Source organism: Macadamia integrifolia, chromosome 7 (assembly GCF_013358625.1).
Source record: "Macadamia integrifolia cultivar HAES 741 chromosome 7, SCU_Mint_v3, whole genome shotgun sequence".
In the NCBI taxonomy this organism is placed as follows: domain Eukaryota; kingdom Viridiplantae; phylum Streptophyta; class Magnoliopsida; order Proteales; family Proteaceae; genus Macadamia; species Macadamia integrifolia.
Window position 1 is genome coordinate 16,490,977 of NC_056563.1, and position 26,364 is coordinate 16,517,340.

General features: G+C 38.7%; 1 protein-coding gene across 3 annotated transcripts in view; it reads right to left on the reverse strand.

The window, feature by feature from the left end:
• The window catches only part of LOC122083492 (mitogen-activated protein kinase kinase kinase 5-like), a 50,371-nt gene extending 24,715 nt beyond the window's left edge, over positions 1-25,656 (reverse strand). Inside the window, exons 1-6 of one of the 3 annotated variants that reach the window (XM_042651324.1) lie at positions 24,755-25,655; positions 19,165-19,800; positions 18,997-19,084; positions 1,443-1,505; positions 1,167-1,330; positions 722-797 (exon numbers count right to left, since the gene is read on the reverse strand). In XM_042651324.1, the coding sequence (XP_042507258.1) occupies positions 722-797; positions 1,167-1,330; positions 1,443-1,505; positions 18,997-19,084; positions 19,165-19,800; positions 24,755-25,287 (1,560 nt within the window). In that variant the 5' untranslated portion in view covers positions 25,288-25,655. Of the gene's footprint in view, positions 1-721; positions 798-1,166; positions 1,331-1,442; positions 1,506-18,996; positions 19,085-19,164; positions 19,801-24,754 lie in introns of all 3 variants that reach the window. The other 2 variants (XM_042651323.1, XM_042651325.1) reach the window with 2 other exon arrangements.
• Positions 25,657-26,364: the final 708 nt, after the last annotated feature.

Genomic DNA, 26,364 nt, shown 5'->3' on the forward strand with positions numbered 1-26,364 from the left:
CTACGAATTAAAGACTAACTAAAATTTCAGAAATCCTAATGAAACTAGAATCAAACGAACTATTAGACTCTCTAACTCCTAATACTACTTCAAAAAGACTTAAATTTCGTGCACCCCTACTTGACTAAATTTTTGGGCATTATAATTAAGCACATTACAACCAAAAACATTTAAAACAGAGGCCCACAACCATGTAATACCAAAATAGGGCCAATTATTGGCCTGTGACAGCATTACACACCCTTTGCAGGTTAAAAATATCAAGCTACAAAAAGAATGCAGCAAAGTGTAACATAAAATCCGTGAGCAAGACCCTATGGTATGGTGGCAATTGAAGGGAAAAACAACCTTTTACAACACAATCTCTCGTTAAGGTCAGAGAAAGGAAAGGGATCTTTCCATCTTTGAAAAATAATTAAAAAAAAAAAATTGCGGACAATGATATGGGAGACAATGGTATTTGCAACATACAATTCACACAGGTATATAATTGCAGATCATCACGACTATCCCTTTTCTGTATCTGAACAGAATATATATATATATATATATATATAGTCATAAGGCAGATTCCGGAAAAAAAATATTCTGAGCATTTATTGAGTTTGTCAATAAAAATTAACAGCAAGAAACTACTTCACGGCTCACGCACCAACCAGAAGAAGATCTATTGTGCTTATGAAATTTATGATCATTAGGTGTTTCTAAAATTTAAACTTACATGCTTTGCCATTCCAAAGTCAGCAAGCTTAACAACACCAGATGCGTCAACAAGCAAATTGGCTCCTTTGATGTCCCTATAATATGCAATCATCAAATTTGGCACATCAAAATTGTTCTCCAAATGGATGACAACATAACTGAATCACAACATAACCATAAACCCTATGCTACCAAATAATTCATGCTTTAAAATTTTCCACAGAGCAATGCCACACGAGGATTCTTTCAATTGATAGAGGGGAAAAAAAAAAAAAAAACAATTCTTTTACACTAAATTTTTCTCCATTTATCAAAAAATATGAAGCATCTTCCACATACCAGCTCAATTAATCAATGGAAAAAGGTTAATGTATGTCCATATTGTATCTTGTCATTTGTTTAAATAAATGCAGGCTACAGCATAGTTTCATAATATCAACTCAAGCATAGGTCCCCACCGTTACCTGTGGATTGTCTTTGTGCTATGCAAGTAAGCCAACCCATGAAGAATATGATAGGTGAAATGGCGCAACACAGATTCTGTAATAGCTCCACAATGTTCACGAACATATTTACTAATGGATCCTGGATGTACATACTCCAAATATATATAAAACTGATCCTCAAACTGCAAACATGAATTATTGGTCAATTAATTAATTGGAACTGCATAGCAATCTATAGGCATTCACACCTAAGAACACACAAGCAGCCATAACATGAAAATAGGGAATCCTTACTATTTCACTGCCATAATACTGCACAATATTTGGATGCTTTAATTGGCTAAGAACTTTGATCTCCTGCAACAACATAGATGGTTCATGTTAAAATCAGAATTCATTCAATTAAAAGAGATATTTAGATAAGTAACATGTGAGAAGACAATATTTGTGGAATCAAACATATATGTTTCTGATTCAGATAAAGAACTAGTAAAGAGATAAGATTGGATAGTCCTGGTAGACTGACCAAGAAATTACATGCTTATGCCACATAAATAAAGACATTCTTATCAAGCCATCTTATTAATGAAATGGATCCATCATAAAAGACTTCATAGACCGAGAGTCCCACTGGTATATCTAATCCATCAATTGAAAAATGTCAGGGCAGTTCTAGCAACATGAGATCAGTATCAAAGAAATAATTCCATTTTCCCCCAATAGCTGACTATGAGATCATCTTTAAGATAGCTCAGGCATGAACAAGAAGGAGATCCGGCTTGAAGTGGTGAACAAGGACATTAATGTTTGCCAGATAGCATGGAATGGCAGAACAGGAATTTTGTAGTTAATGACTTTTTGTTTCTAATTTCATCTTTTCCTGGATCCTTTTACTTTACATCTTACAAACAGCTGCAATTTATTAGAGAAAAGAAAATACAGCAAAATTCAAAAATGGGCCACCTAATGCTTGAGAAACCGAAGACAGCATAGAAGAAGCAACCTGATTCTGTATTAATGATTTCAACTAATGATATTGCAAATTAGTGCTCAACTCTTTTGTCAAAGCTTCATAAGATTTACTCCAACAGATTCCCGCTTCATACTTTACTAACCGGACAATGGGTTTCTTGGAGGATTTTTACTTTATTTATAATTTCTATAGATTTCTAGTATCCAGCCAGTTGCACCTCTTGAATGCCAAGAGAAACCCGTCTCCCTCTTCACTGAATAGTAGAATTTCCGCTTCTAAGCCTTCAATATAAATTTCAACCCTAATTTCTCCCATTTGGATTCCTATCTCAAACCTGATTTTTCCATAGCTATGTTCTCCAATATCTAAAAGCGAAGATAAGGGACCATTGATAGTCCATCACAACCCTTATGTTGGGGTGTGTCAACACAAGAAGGATGATTGATGATGCCATTATCGATAAAAAAGTGTTTACAGTCCACCATATATGTACACCCACCCCCCTTATTAGAGTGAACTATTTTAATTCCAATACCAAATTAAGTGCAAATCATTTGATAGAACTCTATAAAGCATCATAAACCTCACTTTTATGTTTCATAAAAAAGGTCCATGTAGTCCGGGAACAATCATCAACAAATGATACAAAATAACGATAGCTAAATAAAAGGTAGTGGGAGCATGTCCCCAAACATCAGTATGCACAATATGAAAAGGAACAGTTGGTCTGCAGTAAGGACAAGAAGAACGACAATGTTCAGCAAACAAAACAGGGTTCACGCTGAAATACAAGGGAAATATAAATATAAGAAAACAAGTGAGTAAACTATTTTTCATAACACCAAAAGAGGGATGGCCTAAGCGTTGATGCCAAAGCATCACTGAATCAATAACGTTGTCATTATGCCCACACACATAAGATTGAGTTGTAAAAACAGAAATCCAAAGTTCAAGAAGGTAGAGCCCTTCTTCCTCACGTCAACAACAACAACAAATCCTTATCCCAACTTAATGGGTCGGCTACATGGATCCAAGCAAAGACTGGAAAAAGGAAAAATAAGTGACAGGAAGCAAATCCAAAAATAGTACCAAGTTAGACACAGCTACATGGGGCTTGCTACCTGGATCCTGGACCTCCAATCCGCTCTATTCGATGCCATACTTGGAGTAAGACTTAATCTATGCATGCCTTTCCTAACCACTTCTCCTATGGTCATTTTTGGTCTACTCCTAGCTCTTTTACATCCTTTTATTTGGATCATATGGCCTCCGTTGAACATGGCCATACCATCTCAAACGACTTTTCCGAAATTTATCATAGATTGGGGCAACTCCCAGGCCCGCTCTAATGCTTTTGTTCTTTGCCTTGCCTTTCCTAATTTTCCCGCACATCCATCTTAACATTCTGATCTCCGCTACAGACAACTTATCAATATGTCGTTTCTTCATTGCGCAACATTTCGCATCTCATATATCATAACTGGGCATATGACTATCCTCTAAAATTTTCCCTTAAGTTTTTTAGGGCCACGTCGGTCGCACAAACCAGTCGCACATCTCCACTTCATCCATCCCACCTTCTTCCTCATGTCCACTACCATTCAAGGATTTGGTTAAGTGACATATATAATAGGTCAACGAAAAAATCGGGAACATGAAGAAGAGAACAAAGGAAATGGAAGAGGTAACCAAAACAATACCCTTACCAAAAATGGAGGAAAAGGAACCATCAGCACCTTTGACCTTATCTTTTCCAGAGCAAACAAAATATGAATCATAATACTGAGACATACCAATCATGTGATCGGTGGCCCCAAAGTCAATAACTCAAGTGGAAGCACTAGAAGTAGCTATAGAGACTTGCAAGGCTGAAGCAGAAGGATTTGGCATTGTAGTGGAGAATTGTGACATAACCCGTCAAAAGGTTTCAGGTCCATCAAAAGGTTCCATGTCTTCCCTTGTGAGGAAATTGTGGTCTGCCCATGGTCCAAATGGATACACTATATGCTCAGTTTCACCCATTACGATGTTTGCTCCGGCTCCCCATTTCCTACCAACATGTATACTAGTAGGTGCAAGTCTAGAGGGACGCCCATTAAGTACTCAACACCTCTCCCTAGTATGCTTAAGTTTCCCATAGTGGTCACATTTGAGTCCATCTATGTCATCTCCATGATGTGGCACTTGGCCACTTCCTCCAACATGCCAATCTTTATAGGAGCTAGAGGAAAGTGTAGATCTTTCCAACGATGGTACAATTTCCCTGGCTACTCTTCAAGTCTCCCCAATTTGCAAGTAGCTAGACATTTAATCCAGAGATGAAAGAGGTGACCAGCCCACTATTTGTGCCCGGATTGGCTCATAGTTTGGCTTCAGCCTGCCAAGGAGAATCACACCACGCTCATTTTCAAGAGTTCTCTAGACCTTTGCTTCATCCTTAGGATTGGACCGCTGGATATCCCGATAATGATCATACTCCTCCCAGAGACCAGTAACAGTGTTATAAAAATAAGAGATAGTCATGTCTCCCTACTTCACTGTGATAACTTTCAAAAGGAGTCGGTAGGCCTTAGCTGCGTTACCCACTTGGTAAAAAGTCTTAGAGACACTATTTGATCCAAATAAGTCATTTGATGAGCTTAATTTATTGGAAATAAGCCTTGAGTTGGATTATGTATGTGTTGGGCCTTTAATCCCATGGGGTTTCTTTGTAATAGGCCACATTAATGGGCTTAAAATATGGGTAGAAAGTAGGAAAACAAGATTTAATTCACTAGTTTAGTTAGAGTCTTGTTTTGAGTCTATTTTCTTTGTTATTTCAATTTCCTAGTAATTTTAGGTTCCTCATTTAGTTAAGAATTGGGTTAGGCCTTTCCTTTTTAGTGTCCGAGTCTGTTTTGAATCTTTAAAGTTTGTAAGAGACCACAACATTGTAAACGAATTTATGAATGAAATTGCAGCTTTGTGCTTCCAAAATTTTGAGAGATAATTCTGCAACTAAGATAGTTGTGGATGAGAGACCCAGGCTTAAATTGTTGAACCCCTAACCCCCTTCGTTCCCTTCTCTATTTTTTGGTTTATTTCATATTATTTGTCCTTGATCTGAAACTTATTGAATGAACTAAAGATCCTACCTGGGATTGGATCACTTGTGATTCGATCTTACATAACTATCCCAAATATCCTTGGCAATCTCCTTTTTCTCATAGACCTCCTAGCAATCTTAGGTTTCATAGAAAAAATCATCCAAGTCATAACAATTGAGTTCTCGGTCTTCCATTCTTTATATGTGGGATAATTGGATGAGGAGCCTTAATGGTACTGGTAATATACACTAGTCTGGTTGCATTTGAAAATCCCAACACCCAATATCCATTGTGAAGTTGGGTAGTACCAACTACTTGGATTGGCCACATTCTGTGAAGTTATCACTCGAACCACTAGTAGTAGCTCCCATAAGTCCACTGACCTCCGACATAATATATGAACACACTTAGAAATTCAGTTTGATATCCAAACCAAATGTCGACATTGATATCCAAACCAAATGGGGACTACACTCTACTCAAATTCTTCTTTTCCCAGTATTCAAAAAATGAAAAACAGCAAGGAGGCAACCATAAAACTTGAATAAAATCAAATTACATAAACCCTTCACAATGTAGCTTCATCCCATGACAATACATAAGTCCCATACGATGTAACTCACTAAACAATAGCAACCAAAATCACCACATAAAGCATTTCCAACTAAATAAAGGGTAAGAGCTCAAATCTGGCGGTACCGAGCAGTTTTTGAGAGGATGAGTTGTGCTCCAACAGCTTATTCCTTTAGCAACCAAGAGCATGGGGGTTGAAAGCTTAAGCCCTAGGCGATCCTAGCAAGCCCAGCTCCACTCCCCAAGGTTGCTCGATGAAAGAGAAACAAGAACTTGAAGAAGCTGGTGGTAACAGTGTATAGGCTCCCTTGTTCTTCAAATGGCATTCACAACCTCCAATCTTCTTCCATTAGGTCTTCTGGTTGATGAGATAACTCCCTTAGATCTTCTAAGTGTTTTTTGATTACATGGAATAGCCCCTATTGGAACCCGCTACTCTTCTAGGGTTCCAAAGAGAGGTACAAAAGATGTGAAAGTTGGTTGACTCTCAAGCCACGCTATGATACCACATTGGAAATAGTGCAAGAATCGATTCAAGAGAAGAGAAGAGAGGAAGAAAGGAGGAAGAAGTGTAACGTAGACTAGGGTAGGTGAACCTACCAAGTCCCAACTGCAGGAACTTTTAATCCAAGAACAACCATAACCAACCCATACTTTAATGTAGCAAATCAGATTGCAGAATATAAACAATTCAGCAGACTATCGATTAGGACAGAACAGTACCAATTAGTTAAATATAAACCAGGGGCTGATAACAGCTCAAATAGGATCAAACAACTATTAAATAATGATTCACAACCTGAAACCACAGTAGGGATTACCTCAGACCAATCGATTTCAGTTCTGGTTCTGGAGAATTAGCAGTCAATAACTACAGTCGTAAATCACCAAGGTAACGAGCCAAACACTAGAATAAATAGGCAACAGATTTCAGCAAAGGCAAAACAGAAACAGAATTCAGATCTGGACAGATTTAGCATTCAGCCAGAATTGAGAGACAATCCATGTCAGCAGGATCCAATGGTCTGATCAACACCAAACTTGGATCGAGTTCCCTTTTGGTTCAGCCTAACACTCGATCAAAATCTCAGGACCATCGGATGGGCAGAACCTCCCAAACAAAATAGGCCGACTGTAGAGAAAAAAACAGAGAACACCCAGAAATTCTGCAGAATGATTAAAGCACTTACCTGACTGGCTGAAAGAGAATAGAACAATTAGAGAAAGAAGAAAAAACTTGTAGTAGATCCTCCTGGGCTTCCCACCGCAAGGAATCGAATGGATCAAATACCACTCCCTTCCACTGTGATCAAACACACAGCAGTCCCAGCAGAGATATAGTACAAAGCTTCTTTTTTTCATTCATAAAATCATCTCTCTACTGATGAGAGCTCTCTTTTATTTATAAGAATGATGGGGTTACAAGAAAATAGAAACTAATTATAGTTTCCAAAAACTGAAATAGGAAACTAAAGAAAATAGAAACTCTTCTAGTTACTAAAACTGGAAATAGAAACTAGGAATTACAAGTACTGAAATTAGAACCTAAGTACTAAATTTGGAAACTAAATAATGCTGAAATTAGAAACTAAATAAACCCCATCAAGCCAACCTAAAAGGAAAACTAACTAACAATCCCGTACTCAATCTTAGAGCCCCTCTTTTAGACCCCTAAAATTGGCTCAATACACTCCAAACCACATGAACTAAAGGCCCAACACATATACAACCCAACCCTAGACTTATTCCTAATAAAACAAGCTTAGTTTGGTTAATAATCTGCATCAACTCTCCCCATCTTGAAAAAATTCGTCCTCGAATTTTGTAGTGATGAGGTGGGAATAGCATGTGAATAGCAGCTGTAACCGTTCCCAAACAGAATTCAGGTTGCTTGTAGACTTTTAGAAGGTAGTCTTCAAGGCGTGGAGCTTTCTCTTCAAAGAACCATGATGGCATAACAAACTCTATATGTTCAACCTTTGAATCAATACCAACTGTGAATGTCGTGTGCATAGAATCGCAAGCTCTTCCTTGTCATCATGAATCTCAAAGACTTGTTGTGGCGTGATCTCAACCACTACCGCATCTTCCACAGCTTCAGTCTTGTCTACTATGCTCTTTTCAATGTAGAACTCTTCAGTTGAATCTTCTATCTCTTGACCTTCTATCTTTGAAGCTTCAAGAACTATCTCTTCAATGTGAACCTTGACTTCAAGTTCTTTTGGTTTGAATAGAGGTATCTTCACTTCACATAGAGGAGTTGAGGCTCTTAGGGGTGCTAAAGTGTTAGGTTTAGTGGCTGGAAAATTCTTCTTGACCTCCCCAGCTTGATAACCAAACCTTCTACTTGGCTATGCCATTAGTTCATCTGCTCGAAGAGCCTTGTCAAAGCAATCTCTCATTGTATACACATCAGCAACACCAATTCCCCAATTAATTTCAGCTCGTAATCCCAGTCGAAACCGAGAAAGTAACTGCCTCTCATTCTTCCTAATGCCTGTGCGAGGATAAAAAGCATCAAACTTATTCATATACTCCACCACAGTCCTATTTCCCTAACGAAGAGAGTTCAGCTGGTCTTGTATACTAGCTCTGAAATTACGTGGCAAGTACTTATCAAATAATTCTTGCTTCATCTCTTCCCATGTAGTAGGTTCTCTACCACGGTCCTCCAGTTCATACTCATAGGTCTCTACCAATCACGAGCAGCCTCAACTAGCTTACTACGAGCTAGTTTAATTTTTCGTTCCTCAGATAGGTCATAGTAGTCAAAGTAGTTATCCAATGCAGCTATCCAATCATAAAACATTTGAGGGTCATACCTACCATCATACTCCTTGAGGTCAAACTTGGCCTTCTATGAATCTCTTGAGTGTCTATGATATGTAGGTTGTTCATTGTCAAAGTAACCTCATATATTTTTCAAAAGTAGGTTGCACTACAGGAATCCGCTGTGGTACATGAGCAACTGAGATCATAGGGGCTCCACTTCAGGTGGTACATGAGTACCATGTGTAGGTTGTTGTTGAGTCTCCATAGCCAACACCTTTTCACTAAGAGCTTGTTGTTCAGCCTTTAGTTCAGCTCTCATATTTTGTATCAACTCCATAATAGAAACTAAGGTGGGGGTGTTGTTCTCAGCCATGCTCTGATACCACTTAATGTAGACTAGGGTAGGTGAACCAACCAAGTCTCAACTATAGGAACTTTTAATCCAAGAACAACCATAACCAACCCATACTTTAATGTAGCAAATCAAACTACAGAATATAAACAATTCAGCATACTATCGATTAGGACAGAACAGTACCAATTAGTTAAATATAAACCAGGGGCTGATAACAGCTCAAATAGGATCAAACAACTGTTAAATAATGATTTACAACCTGAAACCACAGTAGGGATTACCTCAGACCAATCGATATCAGTTCTGGTTCTGGAGAATTAGCAGCCAATAACTACAGCCGTAAATCACCAACGTAACGAGTCAAACACTGGAATAAATAGGCAACAGATTTCAGCAAGGCAAAACAGAAACAGAATTCAGATCTGGACGGATTTAGCATTCGACCAGAAATGAGACAGTCCATGTCAGCAGGATCCAATGGTCTGATCAACACCAAACTTGGATCGAGTTCCCTTTTGGTTCAGCCTAACACTCGATCAAAATCTCAAGACCATCGGATGGGCAGAACCTCCCAAACAAAATAGGCCGACTGTAGAGAAAAAAAAAGAGAACTCAACCCAGAAATTCTGCAGAATGATTAGAGCACTTACCTGACTAGCTGAAAGAGATTAGAACAATAAGAGAAAGAAGAGCACTTGTAGTAGATCCTCCCGGGCTTCCCACCGCAAGGAATCGAATGGATCAAATACCACTCCCTTCCACTGTGATCAAACACATAGCAGTCCCAGCAGAGACTTAGCAGCAAGCTTCTTTTTTTCATTCATAAAATTGTCTCTCTACTGATGAGAGCTCTCTTTTATTTATGATAATGATGGGGTCACAAGAAAATAAAAACTAACTATAGTTTCCAAAATCTAAAATAGGAAACTAAAGAAAATAGAAACTCTTCTAGTTACTAAAACTGGAAATAGAAACTAGGAATTACAAGTATTGAAATTAGAACCTAACTAAGTACTGAATTTGGAAACTAAATAATGCTGAAATTAGAAACTAAATAAACCACATCAAGCCAACCCAAAAGGGAAACTAACTAACAATCCCGTACTCAATCTTAAAGCCCCTCTTTTCGAACCCCTAAAAGTGGCCCAATACACTCCAAACCACATGGACTAAAGGCCCAACACATATACAACCCAACCCTAGACTTATTCCTAATAAAACAAGCTTAGTTTGGTTAATAATCTGCATCAAGTGTGCAACAGAATGAGGGAGAGAATAGACTTCTCTCCCCTATATTGACTTATTAACATGGTATTAGGCATTACATACACCTTCCTAGGGAGGTAATAGGTAAAAAGTAAAAATACAACACAAGACAATAGAGTCCCATGCCAGATGGCCAAAAGAAAGCTAATTTTCAAAGAATTCAGTTAAAATTAAGAGGATCAGCAAGGCAGCTCATTTTGGCAAATTTCAGTCAGCAGCAAGCTATTGTATTAAAAATTAAAAGAGTCATGACCATAGTTGTTACGGTGCCAAGGCGAACCAAGGCTGTGGAGGGTTGTCTAAGCGCTTAGAGAGAAGGCATCCGCCTTAAGGCAAACAAGGCGACCAAGTGTTATTTTTTATTCTCCCTATTTTCTAACATTATTTAGTAAGCTATATATATTGTATCATAAAAAATAAAGATTAAGCAACATCAAGTCATTAAAAATCAACAATTAGCCATATTAAATCATAAAAAATTAACATTAAGTCATATTAAGTTATAAGAAATCAATATTTAGATAAATACTCTTCTTCTATAATAAGTTTGACTGGTCAAATGATTTTATTTTTATATGATACTTTTTGTATTAATTATAACATAAAACCAACTTTCTAACAAGTCTAAGATTACTTAAATCTGATTTGTAATGACAAAGTTATGCTCCGGTCAAACTTAATTTTAAGTGCACGAATGCTGTTAAAATTGTCTGAATGAAAATAATTTTATGGTTATCAAAGCAAAAGATTATTTTATTGGACTTTTGGTTTTTAGCAAGATTTTAATAACATGATAGAATTTATAAAATTTTGATATTTGAGAAAAATCCTAGCATTTAAAAGTTTAAAATCGCCCCTAAAACCAAAATCTAGTTTTCATTCTTGGACTAGGGGGCTGACTTTTTATCCTTTTGGAATTTGATTTTTAAACTATTTTTATTGGATTCAAATATGGGGTATTTGCTTATTTATGAATAATATCTTAAGTAAAAACATTTACTTAAATGATATTTGGCATAAATAAGGATAAAAACACAAGGCGACATGCAATGCAACAAGGCTACTGTCGCCTAGGCCCCGGGAAAACCGCCTGGATGCCTTGGCGACGCCTTGACAACTATGGTCAAGACAGAAGGTTGGACACTCCATTGGCACATTCTAGTCACCAACAATTTAATGTATATTTGTATTGGAAATACCAAAAACAGACCAAAACTGGCAAACACATAAGAAGCCTTTTCACAATTTTACTAGCACAAAGCAATATCAATGCTTGCGCTCATATTACCATAGAATAATAAATTAATTTTGCTCCTACTAAAGTATGACTAATAGGAACCATTAGCCAATCCTACTCTCAGACAGTGAGAGAATAGTCCCAGCCTTGCATGCTTGATATGCAGCTGCTGATGTAGATGGATCGAACCACCCAAAGAGCCAACCCAGATCTGGCCTATTCTGGGCCAGCCTTGGGCCATCTGTGCAGCAGCTTTCCAGCGCTTTAGAGGCCATCGAACCATGCCTTTGCAGCCCCTAACAGAGCCTATAGAAGCTTTCCTGATTAGCCCATCAATCAGAAGTTTTTCCAGCCCAGGTTTGGCAGCTACTTAGTTTCCTTTTTGGATCCTTCAGGCCAGCTCAGCAGCCAGCTACCTTCCCATCGATAAGCATACTTGGTCTCCAAGTTTTGGTAACCAACAGATTCCTACAGCTGTCCTTATTTGGTGGAAATCAATCTCAAGAAGGGAGCTACAGCAACCATTGATCTACACTAGCAATAGTTTCTATTTTGTGTTAAATTTGGTTTCCTTTATGGTTAGTCAACCTATTTGTGAGTAGGTTAGTTTTCCTCTTTGAGTTCAGTTTTAGTTCTAAAATTACTTCTACTTGGTTAGTGAAGATTTTGGGGAATATGGACTTGTGCCTCAATGGGCACAGTCCTCCTCTATTTATAGTAAAATAATTAGTCCTTATAGCAACTCCTAAGGGCTTAAGGGTCTGTTTGGATATTACCCCTAGAACCTATTATTACAACAATGCATTATTCAACATTCCCCCTCAAGTTGATGTATGGATATCACACACGCCCAACTTAGACTAAATAAAATAAAATATATTACTACTAAGTCCCTTTGTGAGACCATCCACTAACTGATCTTCACTCCGCACAAAAGTAATACAGATAAGGTCTTGCTCTAACTTCTCTTAGATGAAATGTCTGTCAATCTCAACATGCTTAATACGATCATGCTAAACAAGGTTGTGTGCAATCAGCCATCACATTATCACCAAGGTTCAAGGTATCGGGTATCGACCAGGTTTCAACCCTTGGGGAGACCAAAATTTCGGTCGAAACTTGGGAAATTTTGAATAAACCCGGGAATTTTTCCTGGTTGGGTGGAAACTTGGTTTCAACCCTCAAAATTTTTATTTTTTTTCTGATTTTTTGTGTACGTCCTATTTTAGACATTTCCAACACATTCACATAATTAGTTTTATGGAAAAACACCTAAATTCATACTTGTAGGGTGAAACAAAAATTTGGTAATGTACGTTGAGTCGTTGACTGGAAGTTTAAAACTATACTACATAAGTGCATAGTCTACATTATATGTAGTCTACAATCTATATAAGTACATAATACATAATGCAAAGGCTCCAAAATAAATAATAATGTCACATAATTGTGAGTTATCGCTCAACCCTCAACACTCAAAAGTCAATTCCAAGTACAGTGTTTTGGTGGTGAGTCCACGAGCCGCATACCACTACAGTTGTCATAGCCGCTCCTCTGAATACACCACATATGAGTCCCATGACATGTTTGGGCTCAATTGTTTTGGTAGTCTGTCACTGCCATCTGTAAGATACATCATCAAAATTAGCTTAGGTATCCCAGCCTAGGGAATGGCTCAGTCACAGTGATAGGATGTGGATGTGGCACATAAGGCTGGATGGATATCCAAAGATACTGTCAACAAAAGATGACCCACCACCTAAACTACCCTCTTGCCCATATGAAGTAGAAGATCCACCATAATCATACTGTCCATACCCACCACCATATCCAAATGAATCGGAGCTCTTGAAGGATGGCACACAAGGTTTGAGGAAGATGGGATTTACCTTTTCGGTCCCAGCTCCCTTGCATAGGTAGATTTGCTATGAATGTGCAAGATCCAAGTTTAGAATGATGATTAGATGGCACAAGGGCAAAATCTGGAGTGTTTTCCCAAGTTTCCCACTTCATATAGAAGAAATAAGGGAGAGGGTCGAAATTTTGAAATAAGAAGGCTTGGTTTCCTATTTAAGAAGGTCTTATAAAGGCTGACCCGTTGGTCTACTCGAAAATTCCCACATTTCGGTTGAAATGTAGGAATTTTGGTCAAAACCAGTGACTTTTAAAAGTCACATCGTATTTGGTATCAGCGTCGAAATGTGGGAAATTTCGACAGTATCGGTGGAAACCTTGAATCATGATTATCACAATATAGCAACATCGGCATCTGGACGAACACACCCAGGTTATGAAAAAGATTTTGCAGCCAAAGTAGCTCGCAATCCGATACGCCATAACTCAAAACTCTACCTCTACACTCGATCAAGCCACAACTGACTGTTTGTTACTCTGCCAACGTAACCAAGTTACCACCAACAAATGTACAGTAACCAGTAACAAAGAGATGATCATCTGGCTCAATCCTCATATGATCTGTAAAATAATAAAATATCGCTTGGGGAAATCTTCAAGTACCTAAGGATCCAGTTTACAACACCCATATGTGAGGAATAGGGATCATACATGTACTGACTCACCAAACTTACTGCATGAGCTATGTTTGGTCTTGTGTGGGATAGATATATGAGTCTTTCAACCAGCCTTTGATACTGACCTTTATCAACCGGTTCACTTTCCTTGCTTCTGAGATGAAAGTTAGCCTCAATAGGAGTATCCAGGGGTTTACACCCTAACATACCAGTCTCTGAGAAGAGGTCCCAAGTATAATTTCTCTGAGAGAGAACAACACCCTTAGTTGAATGTGCCACCTCAATACCAAGAAAATATTTCAGCCTTCCTAGGTTCTTGATCTCAAACTCCTTACCAAGATAGGCTTTAAGTTTAGAGATTACATCTGTAACATTGCCACTAACAACAATATCATCCACATATACTATCAGCATCATGATCTGATCACCCACGCTTTTAATAAATAGAGTATGATCTGTATTACTCTAAGTAAAGCCAACTGCTATCATGGTCTTGTGAAAGCAACCAAATCACGCCCCGAGAGATTGCTTTAATCTATACAGAGCTCTCTTCAGTCTACACACCTTGCCTTGTGTTTTTGGACTAAAATATTCTATTGGAATGTCCATATACACTTCTTCAATCAGCTCTCCAAAAAGAAAGGCATTTTTTGCATCTAGTTGTTGTAACTCCCATCCTCGATTCACTGCACAGCAGATAATAAGTCGAGCGGCAAAATTAAAAAATAGATATGTCCGAGCAATAAAAAGGTGACATGGAATTAATAAGATAGGACATTACCATCAGGAAACGTTCCATTTATCCCGAGTAGAACCTGCAGTAGTAGGATGTTCTAAAGTTCCTGTGAGAAACATTGCATAACCACGACCAGCAATCGATAGGTAATAACACCGAGACCAGATCAGATAGTTGCTCCCATCCAACTGATGGTTCTAATTGGGAAGAGAGGATAGTCATGATCAAAGGAACGACCCCCTACTTCCTGAGTAACTGATATCCCAGAATCCTCAGACTCCATGAATGCAGATTCAACAAGAAATTACAAGAGAGGACGACCAATCCAGAGCTAATCAAGCATAGAGATCGAGCATAAGCAACGCCATGACAAAGGCCCCTAATGGGAGAACACTCACCATTGACAGAGAGAGCCTAGAGAGGAAAATTTTCCCCTCATACTAAGAGAGCCTAGAGTGGTTTTCTTTTCTTTTTTTGGTAGGGTGGGTGGATAGGCTAGCGCATAGGTTGGGTAAGTCCTAGGTTAGTCCTAGTTGGGTTGGATTAGTGGTTAGGGTTGGATTAGGATTGGGAAAGTTGAGTCGGCTAAGTAGTGGGTTGGGGTAGTTGTTGTCGGTTTAGGAGTAGGATGGGTCCTTAGTTCGAGTCGGTTTAGGAGTTATAGTCGATTTAAGTTTAGTGCAAGGGAAGGATGCAAAAAGATGGAGGTTATGGGCAATGAAGGTTGCAGGCGATGAAGGTCGATGCATATAAGTCATTTAATGGGCTTATTTTATTGTAAATATGCTTTGGGTTGGCTTATGTATATGTTCGGCCTTTGATCCCATCGGTTTTCTTTGTAATGGGCCTAAAATATGGGTAGAAAGTAGGAAAACGAGATTTAATTCATTAGTTTAGTTAGAGTCATGTTTTGAGCCTATTTCCTTTGTTATTTCAATTTCCTAGTTAGTTTAGATTTCCCAATTAGTTAAGGATTAGGTTAGGCCTTTTCTTTTTAGTATTTGAGTCAGTTTTGAGTTTTCTATATAAGTTTGTAAAGGGTTACAACATTGAACACGGATTTGATTAAATGAAGAAAGAAAAAAAGCTTTGCTGGAAAACTGTGAGATGCAGTGCTGTGAGAGACAACTTAGGTGAGATGCCCTAGGGAAGACTGAGATACTTGTCCCAACCTATTCCCTTACCCCCTTCTTCCCGTCATTCTCTTATTTCTATTTTGTTCATATTATCTGTCATATTATCTAACTTTTATTGAATCTACTAAAGATCCTACCTAGGATTGGATCACTTGTGAACCAATCTTACATTATGGTCGGATGGCTATCTCAACCTGGGCCTCTAACCCACAGCTATCTCAGCTATTGAAGAATTTTTTTCTCAAAATTTTGGGAGCATAAAGCTGCAATTTCATTAATAAATTTGTGTTTAATGTTGTAGCCCCTTCTAAACTTATATAGAAGACTCAAAACATACTCAAACACTAAAAAGGAAAGGCCTAACCCAATCCTTAACTAATTGGGAAACCTTAACCGACTATAAAACTGGAATAACAAAGAAAATAGACTCAAAATAGGACTCTAACTAAACTAATGAATTAAATCTCGTTTTCTTACTTTTTACCCATAATTTAAGCCCATTAAAATGGCACATTACAAAGAAAACTCATGGGATCAAAGGCTCGACATATACATAACATTTGATGTGTTGAGCCTTTGATGGACCACTAATAAAATAAGCCTTGGGTTGAGTTATGTATGTGTTGGACTTTGATCCTATGGGTTTTCTTCGTAATGGACCACTTTAATGGGCCTGAAATATGGGTAGAAAGTAAGAAAACAAGATTTAATTCATTAGTCTAGTTAGAGTCCTGTTTTGAGTATGTTTTCTTTGTTATTTCAGTTTTCTAGTCAGTTTAGGTTTTTCAATTAGTTAAGGATTGGGTAAGGCCTTTCTTTTTTAATGTTTGAATCAGTTTTGAGTCTTCTATATAAGTTTTTAAGAGGCTACAACATTGAAGACAAATTTAAAATGAAAAAAAAAAAAGTTTTGTGCTGGAGAACTATGAGATGCAGTGTTGTGAGAGACAGCTTGGGTGAGACCCATGAGAAGAGTGAAATGCTCGACCCAACCTATTCCCCTACCCCATTCTTCCCTTCATTCTCTACTTTCTGTTTTATTCATTCTATCAGTCCCTGAATTTGATTTTTATTGAATTTAGTAAAGATCCTGCCTGTGATTTGATCACTTGTGAACCAATCTTACATTAATTGGTATCAGAGCCTAGCCAGACCAAAGATGGAGCCACATGAATTTCGCAAGAAAATTTCTTCATACATCTTCCTTGAATGGATATATGAATTAGATGTGTACTTTGACAACTACAACTTAACAGAGACGCAACGGCTTCAATATGTTTGCTCCCAGATGAGTAATTATGTTCGAATACAATGGAGAGTCCGTGAAAGGCAACTTCAAACTCAAGGGCATGAGCCTAGAACTTAGGATAAGATGCAGTACGAGTTTACGGGCATGTACCTAAGTATGAATGAAGAATGTACTTCCTTCCACCAAATTTTCAAAATCCACCTACAGTTGACAAGAGCATGAAGGATTATCGGCCTCTATCACACAACGCATTGCATAGGAGTAACAATAGAAGACACCTCCGACCAATGAACCAGAGTCAGAAGTTGAGGTTAGTGTTGGTGAAAATCCAGCCACTCCTACTGTCAAGGGAGAGGTAGTCATTAATGTTCCTATCAGAGATAGAGATTAATGTGGATAAAGTCGAAAGCAACATAATCACAATTGTGGACAAGGAGATCGAACCCAAGGAGAGTGGTGCTTCAACATCTGTGATGACTGTGAATAGCCAAGAGGAAGATCCTAAGGAGCTTGAGATTGAAATTGTGGAGGTCAAGAACACAGTGGTTGAAGGCATTCATGTGGATGATCCCATGGATACATTTGAGGTTGTTGGAGCTGAGCATGTGGAGTTCGTCATCCCATTGAAGTATCTTGAAAATTGAGCTCCTCACATTCTAGACTACATCCTTATTATCAAAGAGCTACCTAAATTTTTCTACGGCTTGAAGAGAGACGTGCACCATGCTTTAATCACTCTCACACTTCACAAAATTCGAGGACGAATTTTTTCTAAGAGAGAGAGCGAATTGACCCAGATAAGTCACTTAATGGGCTTATTTTATTATAAATAAGCATTGGGTTGGGTTATGTATGAGTTGGGCTTTTGATCCCCATGGGTTTTCTTTGTAATGAGCCACTTTAATGGGCCCAAAATATAGGTAGAAAGTAGTAAAACGGGATTTAATTCATTAATTTAGTTCAATTTCTGTTTTGAGTTCGTTTTCTTTGTTATTTCAGTTTTTTAGTCAATTTAGGTTTCCTAATTAGTTAAGTATTAGGTTAGGCCTTTCCATTTTAGTGTTTGAGTTAGTTTTGAGTCATCTATATAAGTTTGTAAGGGGCTACAACATTGAAGACGAATTTGAATTGAATAAAAAAAAAAGAAAGCTTTATACTAGAGAACTATAAGATGCAGTGCTGTGAGAGACAGCTCGGCTGAGATGCCCTAGGGAAGAGTGAGATGCTCGACACAACCTATTCCCTTACCCCCATTCTTCCCTTCATTCTCTACTTTCTGTTTTATTCATTCTCCCAGTCCCTGAATTTGATTTTTATTAAATTTAGTAAAGATCCTGCCTGGGATTGGATCACTTGTGAACCAATCTTACATTAACTTCTGATTTCTCCTTTAAAACCCTGTTCCGGGGAATTTGATCCAAGGTTGCTGTCCAACTACCAGGCCTGATTGCAACTACTGTTTTAGGTTTCCAGCAGTGTTTTCAGACCTTTCTTGGACAGGTGTGATAGTCCTAATACTCATCTAATTTGGGAGTTTCAGTTCAGCCCTATTCTTTGCTTTATTATTGCTCTACTAATTCCCATAGTCTGAGTTCAGATCTGATATTGGTTGATGGTTGTTTTACTATTGGGGTTTGTTTACCTGAGGTGAACCTACCTTTCATTAGTTGCGAAACATATAGTGGCCAGGTAAGTTAGTGGGCACTGATAACAAATAGAGACAGGATAAAAATCCAGGTCTGCAGCCCGAACCCCATAGACTATACAAATGCTCACATCATGATGTTAGCTCTAGTTTTTGGTTATAACCTTATTATAAGACTCCTTTCATTCCATATGGATCCCATATAGGCTATAAATTTAATATGAAATTCCCCGTAGAGGATTGTGGTAACCCAAAAAAAATATTATGTAGAGGATTGAAGAGAATTAACCTGCTCTAGTTGCTTTATGCATTCCGCAGTTTTAGGGTCATCCGGGATCAGATTAACTTCTTTCATAGCACAAAGAGCTCCAGTTGCTCTGTTTGATTGATGGATGTATTAATTTCGAACGTAAGGGAAAGAAAAACCCACATAACAAAACATGGATTAATGCCTCACCGGTTGGTGGCAACATAAACACTTCCAAATGTACCACGCCCGATAACCTTTCCTTTTTGCCACTGACTGGTCATTGATGATGTATCTGGCTTAGATGTAGCTTGATGAACAAAATTTTGCTGTGGAGTTACTGTAGCTCCTGGAGGGAGGGGTAATGGGTGGACTGTGACATGACCAATGCTTTCATGCCATGCGGAAGAGCTCTCTGCAGACTGCTTGTGAAGCTTTGGAGATGCAGCTCCACTTAAACTTCTAGGGTTTAGGCCAGGACTTATTGTTGTTGGACTATAAATTGGCGAGCAGTCAGAACTAGATATAAGTTTCTCTAGTGATGTTCGGGGAGACCACCCTGTTGGCATATCTAAGGGTGGGATCTCGGGTGCAGACCAAACCTGAAAACCTTGAGAAAAGGGAGAAGAAAGAAAGTCGCCAGTACTAAATCTTCGAGGGCTACGTGCAGGACTTGAAAACCCACTAGCTGGAGCACTGTTAACAGGAACATTCAGCATGTAATTGCTTCGAACATTTTCAACACCACTTGGATCATGAAGGAACATCCTACCACAATCAGTTGGAGATTTGGCAGAAAGTGCATCAGCATGCTCAGTACTTTTGCGGATTGTTTGATAAGCATACCTAATGCAATAAGAAAATGTATGTAAACATTAGTCAACTCATTTTGACAGTGAAGGATAAAATTTTACCAAGAATAAAAAGAACTTACAATAAGTATGCCACTTATCACTGCATCCCCATTACATGTTAAGCGTTGCAAAGTAATGACAATCTTTGCACTTACTTTTACGGTTCTAATGCTTTCAGGCCACTGAAGATACCAGTTACTAGAATTCTACTAATCACTTTAAGCTGCTGATAATTATATCACCCACAACCATAGGGGCAACCAGTACAACAATTAATCAATTCTTCAAGACCACCCCATTCCCTCAAGGACTCAACCTAAACACTATTAACCCCTTTCCAATCAACTTCTGCCAATTCCCTTATACCTGTTCCAATACCTACTAACATGTGTACCCATCAAATTTTTCTTATGTCCTTTACTCTCTAGAACCCTTTTTTTTCTCTTTTTTTTTTTTTTTTTTTTTGGTAATTAAAATATATTTAATGAGAAAAAGAAAGAAAAGAGATATATGGAGAGAGCTCCACAACAGAATCAATGGCCTATCTCTACAGCCTAATCAAGATGGAAGGGAAATCCGAAGAGGATACAAGGACCTGCACAAAAAGCCAAAAACCTGGGCAGCAGATCAAATGACCACACCCCCACTAACCCCAAAACAATACAACTTCTTCAAGAAAGCCCAAAACAAACAGTCAATTAGGCATGCTCCTAGTAACTCTGACCGTCGGAGGAGGGCGAGAACTAGAGGGAACTAAATTGGCCTTCTTCCCACTTTGTTTTTTTAGGAGGAAGCATCCAGACCCCCCCCCCCTTCCAAATGGTTCTTTGAGGCAATGGAAGGATTTACTCGATCCACATGCACTACATCAGAGGAATCCGTCAACTGTGAATTTTTACCCTTGGAGTGATACTTTTGGATGCTGAACCCCAAATTCAGAGGATGAGTCAAGAAGCTTCGGGGTAGCATTTGGGGAGCACAAAGGATTGGTGAACTGACCATGCATATCTATTCCACTTCCATCACCCTCTAAGTGGTAGGGGCTAGGGAGACATGTTCCCACCACCCAAAACAATTTAAATGCTGCCAGCTTCTAATGAATCACCATCCTGGCCCACTCCATCACTCAACACAATTTGAAATCCCCCAATTTCACTAGTCACAGCTGCATAGGAATGGAGAGAATCCAATGGGGTATCTTCAACATCACCGCCTGAGGAAGGATCGCCAGTAGGTGAGGACAGAGGAGAGAAGTATCATCCGCCACACAACCATCTATGCAAGCCTCATCTGTGAAAATTGTGCACCATAGCTGAACTACCTTCGACCTCTATATAAGAACCTCCACACAGCTGGCCAAGCGGTTCTCGAGGATGATAAAGTGGTAGAATCTAGAACCCTATTATTATTCCTTATGTATACTAATATTCTCTTTAACCCAAACCGACAGCCCATTATATCACTTCACTCGTTAAGGAAAATCCTTTCCATTCAATTTTCCACCTTTTTGAAAGAATCTACATCACATTCATTTATGACCCTATATCTTTTCAAGTTTGGCCAGTCCAAGGATTTAATTATTAGTACCAGGTATCATATCAGAGGGGTGATTTTAAGAGATGTATTGTATCGAAGAGACGCAAGATACGCTAAAGATGTGCATGGAAATGGTCAAGAAGTGCATGGATGTGCTTATGATACATATAAATTGTTGGACTATGGCTGGCATTGAGAAGGGGTGAATCAGTGAATAAAAACCTTTTTTTCTATCTGACCGGCTCAACTGAAACTTGCAACTTACTCCCAGCAGTAACAACAATCAAACACACAATCGTGTGCACACCCACGTCGCAACCACTCACACCCATCTACAATGCACACACATGGCACTCCACAAATCTGCACAAAAAAACCACAAGACAGAATATACGTGGCTCATCAAGTTGCCGACATCCACGGAGCAATTCCCTAGTTGGGCCTCGTACATTGCTCGATACACTACTCCTTTAGTTAGCTACAACTGAAAAGTGACAAGGAGCTACAACTCCAGTTTACCACATACAACTAGGAGGGTGCTACAGCGCCAAATAGAAGGTAGGTACAACTCCTGTGTCCAGCAAACACTAAACACCCCAGTACAAAATAAATGGGCTTATATATGATGCCTACAATGTTGCACAACTAGACTGGGATATCAACAATAATTACCTAACTAGCACATGATGGCACAAGAACATAAATGGAACTGCCTAAAGGTAGAAACCCTTACAACCGTGCTTGGATTTGATTCTTGGTACCCGGAAATGTAAGCTTAGTTCACACTAGGTAAAAAAATGAAACAACACTCAACCAATATCAGTTCTGATCTCAGACTTGGAGATCAAGTAGAGCAACACCAAAGCCTAAAATCAGCGCTGAATTGAAACTCACAAGTAGGGAAGTTTTAGGACTGTCAAACCTGGTCAACAAGAGTTCCCAATATACTGCTGGAGGCCCACTATGAGCGGGATCATCTGAAGTACGCTAACATAACCAACAATCCACCCTAACAGATTTAGGGTTCCAACAGGCCAAAGGAAAATAATCCTGCAGCTCTCTTTTGGCTGGTCAAGCATAGAGAGAGTGTTCAATGACCTTAATATCTAAATTTATCAATACAAGTATCGTATTTTCTTTTGCTCCCCTTTTGGGATGAGGGTGATGAAATTCCCAGGGTAAAAGAGAAGAAAGGATAACAATTGCTCACCAGGGTTCCCCATATGTTACCTGGCGGGCCAAACAATCGCTCCCCAGGGTTCCCCAAATGTTACCTGGCAGGACAACCAATTGCTTTCCAGGGTTCCAAAAATGTAGTAGGCCAAACAATCACTCTCCATGTTCTTCCCAAGTGTTTACTCAAATGTTTCCTGGCGGCCCTTTCTAGTTTCAGTGAGAAGATTAGGAGTAATTTAATTTTTCAGTTGATCTTGTGTTGCCAGGGAAATTTTGTACTTAATTAGAAAGATGGTTTCTGGCCTTGTTATAGTTTATTGGGAGCCTCTGCTACCTAGATGCTTCAAATACCACCAGAGTACCTATCAAGATGACATGACAAGGAGATTGGTCTGGGACATGTACAGTTGGACAAACGGACAGCTGTTAAGGAGGAGAAGAAGATTGCAACCCTTAACCTCCCAAAGTAACCCGATTTCTTTTTACACATGTTCACTGTACCCATACCCATTTCCAGGCACATATCCCTGTATGTTATGTTTTGAAGAGAAGTGGATCAGACTCCTCAACAAATACCAATACCCAATCCCATGTAAAAAAAATTGGCTACCAATCTGAGTGGCAGCTTTGCCATATGTTTCTACACATCTGCTGTTTACTTTCTTTCCTAATTTACAACTATTAGTAATACTTGTGGGAGTTGTAGTCCTACCCCAACCCCTCTTTCTGGCAGCATCTAATTGGCCCTCCTCTCATAATTTATGTTAGCAAAGGTACAACCTATCCTATATAGGATGGGGAGTATCTAAGTGTATAGAAGGTACATCTAATGTTTACTATATTGGGCAAGGGATTTTGTCTAAGCTACATGCTTGAGTGTGATGTGAACTAACTATAAGAGAGTTAAATTTCTCTCCACCAGAGAGGATACTGCCTTTCTTGTCCTTTCCTATTCCTATTGTTAAAGAGACCTATATTTATAAAACTCTATAGATCAGCTTTATATTCCATTCAAACTTTACTGTTTCAATTAAATTATGTCATCAAAGATCAGCATTCTTCTGCTTCCAATTAATTATGCATGCTATTGATCTTCAAAACCTACAAAACTTGCGTCTGGAGCCGCTTAAAACCTATATCTGCCTTCTCAGGCCCAAAATCATTCTTCATTCCTACTAGCTGCTAGTTAAGAGAATCCCAATCTCTTCAAACCAGCTACCAAGTTTCACTCTAACTTTCCACCCATTCAAACCAATATATGAAACCCGAAGACCCAATCTCTCGTAGTCCCCATGCCATTAGATCTTCTAATTACCCCCCAAAGTAACAACTCTCTTTTCCAATTCATATATCATAACGATAATATCTAATCATCCCATTCACTGACATAAATTAGAGTGGAATATGCATTCCTAAAAAAGCGAAGGGGGAGTGGAAGAGCACATTGGAGATGAAGCCCTTCATAAATAGAGGAACTTGGAGAGGTGATTCAATCTCAGTATTTCCCTTGATATATTAACATGTTGGAAAATAGAATCATAAAGGTTCAAGCTTGAATAGGAAGATTCATAACAGGACCACTTGGAAGTGACAAAAAAGCAATAATTAATGAGTTCGGTAAACTTGTAAAGAATTTGGGTTGTTTCCCCATCCTTATGCGAGTAAGAGTAATAACCGCGTCTCTTGAACTCATTAAATAGAATGTTTTATCTGTTAACACACTGGATGGATTTAACCCTCTTTTTGATCGACATATGTCAACAGCTTGGTTCAAACCTATGGACGTTCAACCTAATTTTACTACCATTCCTTTTATTTTCACCTTTAATGTTGTACAATAACATATAGAGAGTTATTGGTAAAATAGAGAGAGTGTTCAAGCACAGAGAGTGTTCAAGCCTTAAAGTTGGGTTTTTATTACTGGTAAAATAGGTTCAAACCATAGGCCTTACCCTCAGGCCTCAACCGCAATCACTATCATTTTCCTTCAGAAGCAATGACCAAAGAAGCAAAACGAAGTGCAATGTCGAACCAATTCCTCAACCGTAGAAGTGAGACCTAAAACCAGGAACAAATTTTACAAGTGTCTAGACGGTGTTCTCAATCCTCATCCATGAATTAAATGCTTGTTCCCGGTGTCAGGGATGTAATGATAGAAATAAACGAATAAAGGTTCCTCATTTGATAATTAAAATAAATTCACTGATTTATCTGAAAGATAAAAAGGATATTACCTGGAAGCGGAAGAGCGGCCAGTTACCCCATCTTCTGTCCCATCACCGAACAAATAGTCTGCTCGATCACCCTCTCCACTGCTTCTGCTCGACGCCGCCCTGGGGGAAGGCAGAGGACAATCCCCTGAATGCGTCGAGGAGGGGAACAAGTTATCCCGCTGAAGAAGCACGGACAATTCTGGCCGCGGCAATGGCTGCGGCACCGCCGATGACCATGAAGAAGGCCCAGCAGAGGCCGAAACTGGATCAGGGTTGCTGGGCGAGCGAGACACTGACGTCGAATTGGGCTGAGAGAGAGGACTGAGATTTCTCAAGGGTAAGGGTAAGAGCCCAACATCATCGTCTGTGAGATGACGAAGCTTCCGCAGTCGAGTGAGGCGTGGTTGCCCGTTCGATCCTCGACGGTTCCTGAAGAAATTGATGTCCCTGACATTACGTCTTTGATGAGAAGAAGAACCTAACGATTTGGATTTATTAGTGTCTATAGACGAAGAAGACGAATGAGAAAAAAGGGCGTTCTGCCACCAATACATTTCTGGGGACCGGGAAACATGGTACACACAAGCTCCGATATTTTTAGGAAGGAAGAACGAAGCGAAATCGGAACCCAAATAACAGAAATTCTAAAGAGTTGCAGATGCAGACCACCATGATCGTGGAAGCAAAACCCTAATTAAGGAATTCCATATTCAAGGAAACCCAAATTCCTCCAGGATCAGTCATGGAAGATCGGGTCTTCTCCCCCGGTACACGCTTTACAGACATTTCTCAACCAGAGGAAAGAACGTTGTCCCAAGGTTACCGACTCACCATGCAACTCTCAATTATCACCAACATCAACATCAAAGTCAACACTCAGATTACAAGACAAAAAATGCAGCTATATTTTTTTTTCTTCTCTGTTTTTGAATTTTGATTGGAGCATATGAGATATGATTATCATTAAAGAGATAGACATAATATCTTTCCACCAAAAAAAAACGATAGACATATTATCAAATAATTTTTAATCTTATTTTATTTTTGGACGAAAGAATCCTACCTTGTTCGATGTAGGAAACATTAGTCTAACGGCCAATGAAAACACAAGTGGAAACATTTTCAATGCACACAAGGCAATGCGGTCATTTCATGCCTACCAAGCCTAGTATTTCTTGTGTCAAACTAGTAAGGTTTCTTTATTTTTTGAACTTGGAAACTTTTTATTTATTGGTCGTTGTCTTATTCTCAAATGATTTATAAAATAGGGGTATAAAAGGTTTTTTTAAATAAATTGAAAATAGCACATTAGCAAATTATTATCAAAAGTTGTCATTTATTATGTAAGTATGCAAGTCAAATAATAGTACTACCCTCCATGGAAGAAAAAAAAATGTGTCATGCCAAAAGAGCAAAAAAGTAAGATTACAAGTTACCTGACACCTTGAGGACTGATAGTAAGAAAATCACTTGATATGATATGACAACAACTTAGACTTATCCTAAAAAGGTTAGGTCTACCAGCTACATGGTTTTTTACCGTCAATCAACTCTAATTGAGGTCATCCTATCATTTATTTATTTTTTTTTTTTTTTTGTTCAAACAACAATTTAATTAAAATAAATCTAAC